Below are 9,206 nucleotides of genomic sequence, written 5' to 3'. Positions count from 1 at the left end.
CATTGGGGGCTCCACAGGCTCCTTAATTCGCACCGCGGGCTCCCTAATTCGCACCCTGTCACCTCGTCTCTCTGATCCCAGGGGAGGGGGCGGCCAGGGGGCACTTCGGCCCCCTGCAGGGTCTGGGGCCTTCAGGGCCCCCCTAGAGACCCCAGCCCAGCCAGGAACCACCGGCAGCGCCCCCGCTCCGAGGGGCGATCCCAGCTCCCTGCTGTCCCTGCACTGCGGCAACAAGTTTTGCCTGATGCTGGCCCCATCACAGACCCAGAGCAGCCTTCTGCCAGCACTTGGAGTAGCTTGCATATCCTCTGCTTCAGTTCAATCCACTTGCTGTACCCGAGCTGAGGGTCCCATTTCTTCCTCCTGCCCCGAGGCACAGAATGTTCAGCTGGGATTATTGTCCCCAAGTAGACTTGTTAATTTTATCCAGGGCTGCTGCTGCCCCCAGCCCAAAAGGCTCCCACAATAAATGCACTGAGCCACAGTTTGCCCTGTCAGCACCAGGAGTGCTAGCATCCCTGCTTCTCCGAAGGACGCCAGAATGTGCACAGGCACCTACCTCCTCTCTGCACACACAAACATGCTCACACACAAATTTGATGTGATTTTATTACGGCTACAACATTTACACAGCACAGGCTCTGCAGCAAAGAGCAGAGGGAGGAAAGAGCTCCCCAGCCCTGAGCAGAAAGTGGACGGTGTGTGGGGCAAGGAGAGCACACCAGCACGCTCCAGGAGGGCAGCTCCCAGCAGGCCAGGCTTCCAGGAGAAGGAGGAAGAAACACAGGAGGCATCAGTACTTGGGACGTTTCACCTCAACCCTGGAAGAGAGAGAGAGGGGCAGGAGAGTGGTGAGAATGCAGGGCAGGCAGGTCAACCACCCTCCTATCCAGGGCTCAGCACTGAGATCCCCATTTCCACACCACAGAAGGTATGGGAATCCCAACAGGGGAGCCACAAGCAGAGACAACTGTACTAACCCATCAGCCTCCAACTTCTTCCTCTTCTCGATGATCTGCAGAGAAAGCACAAAGTCCTGTTATCCAGAGGGGCTGGAGGGTGCCAGATACACCCGGGGAGAGCTGTAGCCAGGCCAGAGTGAGCTGAGGGAGCTACAGCTGGAGAAGCTTGGCCTGTTCCCTCTTTGCTCCTTTCTGGCCACCACAGACCGTTGGTTCTCACCTTCCCCAGCCCATCCCATACTGCTCACTCTGCCAGGACAACCCCCAGCTCTGCCAGTTGGCAAATGAAGCCACTAAACATGTCCTGTCCCCTCCCATCCCCTTTGGATGGCTCCAAACTAATGGTTTGGGGCACGTTCAGCTGCTGCACAGCCCAGAGCAAAAAGCCCCTGACTGGGGCTGTTCCAAATGCAGCTCCAGATTCCTCTGCAATACTGAAGCCCCAAATACTTAGCCAAGGCTCTTGCAAGGAGCAAATCCAGTTGGTAAAGAGCCAGCCCTCCTGCCCACACACACTGGCAGCACATGGCTGGACTGAAGAGCCATGACTGGGACAGCGAGGGCAGGACTGGGTGGGAGCTGTCCTGAGCCATGCTGGCAGCTCCTGGCTCAGCAGCCCCAGCCCAGCTCGGGCCCTCACCGCGCTGATTTTCTTCCACTGCCGGTCCAGCTCCGCCTTGTCGTTCGTCTCCTTGAAGCGGCGCGTTTTGCGTCCCTCAGACATCTTGATGCCGTACTGGAAGGCTGCCCTGGAGAAGGAGCAAGACATGGCTCAGCACTCACAGGGGAGCCACAGCCTGCCAGAGGAAGGGACACATCTCCCCAGCCATGAGCACGTGCTCCAGAGTTGGCCTGAGCCCCTGAAGGCAGCTCAGGAAGCTGGAGTCCTCAAGAGCAACACTAAGAGCAAAAACAAACCACCAGGCCCAGGACCCACAGCTCCTCCTCAGGTCCTCATAAGGGAACCCCCAGCTTGCTTTAAGCTGCCCCAGCACCCAGGTTTGGCCAGCGGGGCCATCCCACCCAGAACCCTTGCTTGGCCCTTCCTGAGGGCTGCACTCACTTGGGCAGAGCCTCCTTGTTGTTCATGTACTCGCTGTACTCCTCCTGTGTGTCGAAATCCCAGCGGCCCAGAGGCCCCTTCTTATTACCCTGCAGGGAGAGAACGACTCAGAGCGGCTCCTCAGTTGCTGCTGGGAGGGCTTCTCACACAGCCCTGCACACCCAGCCATGAGGCTCCATCTCCCACCAGCCCCAAATCCCTTCCCCAAGTAGCTCCAGACAGGAGATTTCATGGAAAAGGGAGTCAGAACAGAGTAGCACGCCTGCCAGCACCTCTGGGTCAAGTGCCAGTGACAGGTTTTCTCCCTGATACAACAGGGAGCTGATCAGCAAACCCCGAAGCTCACTCAGCACCCAGCTCCAGTGCTGCTTTTTTCCCATGGGATCCTCTCAGCCAGCATTAACACCTACTTTACTGGCTGCTCGCAACACACCTGATCCATTTTGCTGTAGTCCACCTCCTCATCACTGTCCACAGCCATATCATCCATTCTGGGGGGAAAAAAACAAGGAAAGGGTTCAGAGTGGGTCCATGAGATGTAGCTCAGGACCTCAGAGCTGGTGGAAGTCATGTCTCATGGCCTCGGACCAAACACACTCAGTTCCTGGACCAGAGGGAAGTGCCCCCAGCTGCAAGCCCTGCAGGTGACCTATACCACAGGGCATCAAAGGTTGGAAATGCTTCCAGGATGACTCTGCAGGCTGAAAGCTGTTCCTCTTCCACTGAGGGAGGCCAGAGCTCCACAACCACATGGATTTAACAGGGAATCCAGCAGATTCCTAGCCACCTCAGCCTCCCCCTGGCTCTGAGGGACAGCAGGCTCCAGGCAGCCACTTACAGCAGACAGCAGCTAAGAAAAGCCTGAATCAAGGGCTTGGGATCATTTTACTGGTCAGCTGTTCCCACAGACAAGGCCAGGCCTACTCCCCCTACAAGTAGTGGGGCTGATGTTCAAGTTCTTGCTGCCAGAGGACAGCAGCCCCTTGGCACACCCCGCTCCCACCCCACAGTTTCCTGCTGTTCCTTACGTGGCAGGGTAGCACTCAGCATAGCTGTTGGACATGCCAAAGAAGTCTCCCAGCTGCTTCTTGTCTTCTGGCTTCTTCAAAGTGGCAGCAGTTAAGGAAGCACCACATGAGCTGATCCCTACAGCTACAGGCTGGGCACAGCCAGCTGGAAAACGCTCTCCTGCCCCAACACAACCGAATCAGGGGGTGCAGAGCTTTTGTTTGGTGTAGGAGAAGCAAGGCTTGGGCAGCATTTCCCCGCTACCAGGTGAGGCAGGACAGCCCTTCAGATGTGCTTATGCCTGCAAGCCCAGCCCCACAGCCAGCCAGGCTGGCACAGACAGTAAAGGATATGCCTCTGTTCCCTCCCAGCCAGCAGCTCCAGCAAACTTCTCATTGATGGACTTGATGAGCTCCTTGGCTGAGCCAGGTCCTGTGGTAGAGAAAGCAGCAGGTTATATTTTGGGGTAAGAACAGCTCACTGCAGAACACTGGGGCTGGGCAGAGTCCCTTTGGGACACAGTAACAGGCAGGACAAGCTGCAGGTGAGGTACAAGAGGGGGAGCAAGACAGTTTGGCACTGATGAGGTGGGCTGATCCCAGGAGACCTGGAATCTTACAACGGTTTGTGTTGGAAGGGATCTTGAAACCCATATCATTCCAACCTCCCACTATGCCAGGCTGCTCCAAGCCCTGTCCAACCTGTCCTTAAACACTTCCAGGGATGAGGCAGCCACAGCTTCTCTGGGCATCCTGTGCCAGGGCCTCACCACCCTCACAGGGAAGAATTTCTTCTTAATATCTAATCTAAATCTCTCCTCTTTTAGTTTAAAACCATTCCCCCTTGTCCCATCCCTATCCCTCTCAGATGTCCACGCCACTTGACTCACCTTTGTCGATGTCTGTGGGCTGCAAAGAAAAAGGAGAGACACAGTGTCGATCACACAGAGCTGAACCACAAACCCTACAGGCGGTGCCAGTGCTGCCTCACTTGCTGAGGGAGAGGACAAGCACCCAGCAAGCCCTGGGGACAGGCAGAGCTCAGCAAGAGCTGACACTGGCACGTGTAGGGGCACAACCAGAGACACCCACAGCCCCCCAACCCCACAAAGGGCAGAGATCAGGTGGGACAGTCCTTCACAAGCAGAGACTCACCTCATCATCAGCTTTGGGCTTCTCAAAGTAGCTGTGCCTCTTCTTCTCCTCCTCGCGCTCCCGGTCACGCTCCCTGTCCCTCTCACGCTCCCGGTCCCTGTCACGTTCTCGGTCCCGGTCACGCTCCCGGTCCCTGTCACGCTCTCTCTCCCGGTACCTCTCCCTTTCCTTGTCCCGTGGCATCTTGGCAGTGGAGGGCACATAATCCCCGATGTCTTCAAAGATGCTACAAGTGGAAAAGAGCCTGGAGTTACGTGCCCTGCAGGAGGAGAGGCCATAACCACCTCCCTGTGACCTGAAGCACACAGGACCAGCACCGAGAGCTAAGGACACCAGATATGGAAGTGGCTTCCACATCTGTCAGAGGCATCACTGCACTTCTGCTCCCTTCTGCTCCAGGACCTGAGTCTTGTGGTCCAGGGCAACAGTGAGCCCTCACCTGCCTCAAGCCTGCAATCCAAGCCAGAGCTTGCCTCCAGCCTTGTCCTACAAACTGCAGGTCCAGCAACTCCAAATTCAGCCCCCTCTAAATGTGGTGGGCCAAAAAGACATCCCCTAAGGGACAGAGCTGTGACCCCATAGCCTGAGGGCAGGGAGGCACTTACTTCATATCAGCTTCAGGAGGCTTCTTCTCATCCAGCTTCCCTGCAAGGACACAACAGCAGTGAGACACACGTCACCCACTCTGCCCCCTGTGCTGCTCCCCAGTCCAGGTTCCAAGCTGCAGAAGCGGCAAGCCTGGAGGATGTCACATCATACTCAGCCCCCCCAGGAAGCCATTGTGTCCCTCCCCAAGAGGGGACATTTCTCCAAGGAACTGGGCCTTCACCAGGAAGAGCAGAGCACCATGAAGTACCCTCACAGCTCTAATTTCCCAGCAGCCTGTCCCACGTGCTCCTGCCTTCAGGACACAGCACTCAGGAAATCACTGTTCTCCAAGTCCACTGCCTCATGGCACAGGGGAATGCCACAAACCAAAACACATCCCATTCCCTTGGGATACGCTCCAAGCACTAAACTCCTATTACTTGCTTCCTTTCATCTCCCTACCTTTGTCTTTCTTCTTGAGCTTCTTGTTACGGGTGCCTTGCCTGAGATAGGAGAGGATCTGCGTGAGCTTGCTGATGACAATGTCGTTGGTGGTCAGCGTGGTCTGTGCCTGAAAGGGAAAGCCACAAGGAAGCATCCTGCTCCCTTGACAGGGAGCCCCTCCTAGAAAAACCTGCTCTGGCCGATTCAGAGCAGCGAGGTGAAGCAGGCTGGAGGCAGCTGGGTACCTCCATGGTGGGGCAGTCAGCTTTGCTGCGGATCAGCGTGGTGGGGATATCGGTGTCGGCATACTCATCATCCAGATCGACCACATAGGCCATCCTGCCTGGCAGGAACAGCTCGTTCCGCTCATAGGTCTTGTTCTTGAACAGGATGCGGTAAATGTTGCGGCCTGGACAGAAGGCAAAGTGTGGGAAAACAGAGGACAAGCCCAAAGTGAAGCATGTTTAGGTTATCAGCAACACGAGAATCTCCTCCTAAAGACACACTTCCTCCAGGCCTCAAATTCAGGACTCTCCCCCTCCAATGGTTTTCATTCCTCCATTCACCCTCCAGGATTTCTCCCACGTTCACAACACAGACAAGGTAGGGAACAGCCACATCCACACAGTCTTACCCAGTCGGGTCTTAAATTCAATTTTGTTCTCAGGATCTTCATCTTTCCTAAACAGAAGCAGAAACCAGAAGTATTAGAGCCGAGCAAATGTCTCCTCTGCATCCTTCTCTCTGGGAGGCAGCTGCACTCAGGAATGCAAAATGTTCAGTCACTCACTTTGTTTCTTTCTGGGGCTTCTCCATCATTTCCTCCTCTTCCTTCTCCTTGCTGGCAATCTCAGCCCGTACCTGGATGCAGAGTAAATCCACACGTTACAGCCCAACCCATACCATCGCTGCGCATCTCTGAGCCCACTTCCACCAGCTCCCCAACCCTGAAGCAACCCTTCCCAGGAAGGGAAATCCATGCTGCCAAGACCAAGTGGTTACACCCATCCTGTGTGTCTGTGGGAGAGGACAGGGCAGAAGAGCAGCATGCTATTATCTGCACTCACCTTCTGCAACAGCGCAAAGTCCAGACCCTTCACCAAGTGAGTGTGCTCCATGTCACCACCCAAGAACTTGGACTCCTGGATCAACTGTCTCCTCTTCTCTGCAGCAGATTTATCCCTGTGCAATGAGAACAGAGCCAGTTAAGGGCCAGCCCCCCCAGATCAGCCCGGCGAGCTGAGGCCCCACCTCAGCTCACGTACGCCTCAGCTGTGGGCCCCACAGCCCTATAGTTGGCAGTGGTGCTGATCAGCTCTGTCTCCTCGTAGTCCTTGTTCACTCCATCTCTCCTCTCCTTGGCTCGATCCCGGTACTTCTCAGCCAGTTCCCTCTCACGCTCGATCTCCTGCTGCCGCAGCTTCGCGTAGTAGCTGGGGTGGAAAACAACTCAGGGTTAAGAGTGACCTGTTCATGTTTATGAGGTCAGGTAACAGTCCTTGAGGCCTCACATACACCTGTTCTGCTCCAAACCCCTTCCCCAAAAACCCATTAGAGCACCATGGGAACTGCTGTACTTAGGTCGACTAAGGAGGAGCTCCATCCTCCCTTCCAAAGGGAAGGGGTCCAGTGCAGCTCTGCTGTGCAGCCCTGCCCCAGAGGACACAGTGATCAGCAAATGTCCCACCACTGCCCTGCTCTGCCAGACACCCACAGGGCCTCTCCTGCTCCTTCTGGAGGTGAAGCTTCAGCCCCACCATACTGCTGCCCTGCCACAAGCAGTGACAGTTCCTCAGGCTGAGCTTCAAAGCTCCAAAATAATCCACTCCAGGCCCTCTTTGGGAGCTCAAGAGATGAGAATTGCTTCCACGGGCAGGCATGATGTATAATGACAAGTTCTGTTGCATCTCTTTCCCCACTTACCTTTTCTTCTTCCTCCTGCGAGCAGCTGGATCTTCATCTTCATTGTACTCCCGGGGCATCCTGGAGAAGGGCGAGAAAACACATGTACAGCCTGCAGAGCCACATGGGTGGCAGGTGGAGAGAACAGTCCCTCAGACACAGCAGAGCACCGAGGTACTCAGAAATGGAACAGAACAGTCTCTCACACTGTCAGCAGGGAGAGGAAGGGAAAAGATTGATTTTCACTGAACCAAATCTGTCTCCTGCCCAAAATGCCTTAACAGCCATGAAGCCTCGCTCTGTTATCCACACCAGCTCTGACCCACCTGCTTCTCCACTTCTCACACTCATTGGCAAAACCCTCTGTAGATACTCCCCTGCAGAGTGCAGGGGAGAGGGTGAGCACTGAGAGCTGAGACCCAAAGGGAAAGGGATTGTCCCAGAGACCTGTGAAACAGAGCCCTACTCACTCATGGTGGCGAGATTTGGAGGGTGGTGCAGATGTTGGCGCAGCCCGCGGGGTCATGAGAAGCTTCCTGAAGTCTTCATTGGTCAGCTTGGATCTGCAAGGGAGGAAGGGAACAGAAATGATCGTTTCCAAAGAGATTTGGTGCCAGGCAGCTTTGGAGGAGAGCAGGTCCTGTGTGACCGAGATGGGCACCAGGTGCCCGTGGATGGAGCCCAAAGGCGGCAGTGCACCAGTGACTTCCAGCTTCTCAATGGGAATCAGCCTGGGGTCCCACTATGCTGGTCCAGTCCCGCCCCAGTGCTGTACTCACTGGTGGAACGAGTGTGAGTCGTCCACATCGTGGCCATCAGGGGCCAGGGGGTTGGAGAACGGCTCATCTGGGGGACAGGAGAGAGAGAGAGATCTCAGACACTGCCTGCATGGCCTCATTCCACTCCCAGCCGGGCCCCGTTCAGAAACCAAGAAGGGAGCAGTATCCACCTGCAGCTCCGAGGTGGATCCCAGCCCGCTGCCACCCGGGCCGGCCTCGCCAGGGTGCTCAGGACCCGGGGGTCCCGGTGCCACTGCGAGAGCCGCCGCCCCCCAAGCCCCGCGGCTCTGTGCCCTCCCAGGGCCTCCCCGAGAGTGTCCTATCCCCCACACCCCGGGACAGCCCCTGCATCCCCTCCACGGCCCGAAACACCCCACAGCTCCATCCCGGGGCGCACCCAGTATCAATCCCCGCGCTGAGGGTCAGCCCCCCCGCACAGCTCCTCACCCCTGGGCTGCCGCGGGTCCCCAGCCCGCGAGGTCCCCTCCCCCGGCTCCGCGGGCTGTGGCCGCACCCCGTCCGCCCGCAGAGTTGTCCCTCGCACCGGGCCAGGGGTCCCCGGGGGCCCCCCGCTCCCTCAGCGCAGGTTGGGCCTACACCGCCCCCCCGCCGCAGCCGCCCCGCCCTGAGCGACACGACAACCCTCGCGCGGGCCAAGTGTCCCGGCCCCGGGAGTGCCCGGGGGTGCCCCGTGTCCCGGTGTCCCGTGGGCGGTGTCCCCCGTCCCCGAACTCACTGTCGCGGTCCGGCATCGCTACGCTCCCAGCTCCGCTGCGCGGCCCTTCCGCTCTGCGCTGCCCTCCCAGCGCACCCCGCGGCGGCCGCTCCCATTGGCGGGTGCGATCGCGGAGAGCGCTCCCATTGGCGGGTGCGATCGCGGAGAGCGCTCCCATTGGCGGGTGCGGTCGCGGAGAGCGCTCCCATTGGCGGGGGCGGTCGCGGAGGGCGCTCCCATTGGCGGGTGCGATCGCGGAGAGCGCTCCCATTGGCGGGTGCGGTCACGGCGGACGCTCCCATTGGCGGGTGCGATCAAGGCGGCCGCTCCCATTGGCGGGTGCCATCATGGAGAGCGCTCCCATTGGCGGGTGCGATCAAGGCGGCCGCTCCCATTGGCGGGTGCGATCACGGCAGAAGCTCCTATTGGCGGGTGCGGTCACGGAGAGCGCTCCCATTGGCGGGTGCGGTCACGGCAGACGCTCCCATTGGCGGGTGCGATCAAGGCGGACGCTCCCATTGGCGGGTGCCATCACGGAGAGCGCTCCCATTGGCGGGTGCGATCGCGGAGGGCGCTCCCATTGGCGGGTGC

The 9,206-nt window shown here is 58.0% G+C and overlaps 1 protein-coding gene across 1 annotated transcript; it reads right to left on the bottom strand.

Moving 5' to 3' along the window:
• Positions 1-591: 591 nt before the first annotated feature.
• IK (IK cytokine) lies at positions 592-8,742 on the bottom strand. The gene is made up of 20 exons (XM_042025369.1): positions 8,637-8,742; positions 7,901-7,967; positions 7,592-7,684; positions 7,143-7,202; positions 6,485-6,652; positions 6,287-6,401; positions 6,010-6,080; positions 5,854-5,900; positions 5,465-5,628; positions 5,238-5,346; positions 4,793-4,832; positions 4,188-4,413; positions 3,923-3,941; positions 3,387-3,465; positions 3,054-3,134; positions 2,459-2,516; positions 2,026-2,114; positions 1,603-1,711; positions 981-1,015; positions 592-821 (listed from the first exon to the last, which is right to left on the bottom strand). The coding sequence occupies exons 1-20, from the start codon at positions 8,650-8,652 to the stop codon at positions 794-796; spliced, it is 1,674 nt and encodes a 557-aa protein (XP_041881303.1). The 5' UTR covers positions 8,653-8,742; the 3' UTR covers positions 592-793.
• Positions 8,743-9,206: the final 464 nt, after the last annotated feature.

This window comes from Corvus kubaryi, unplaced genomic scaffold, assembly GCF_017639235.1.
Source record: "Corvus kubaryi isolate FWS band 111438036 unplaced genomic scaffold, C.kubaryi_AGA036_p1.0 37270, whole genome shotgun sequence".
Classification (NCBI taxonomy): Eukaryota; Metazoa; Chordata; class Aves; order Passeriformes; family Corvidae; genus Corvus; species Corvus kubaryi.
The sequence above is the reverse complement of the archived record's forward strand: the minus strand, read 5'-3'. Positions and strand labels throughout refer to the sequence as shown.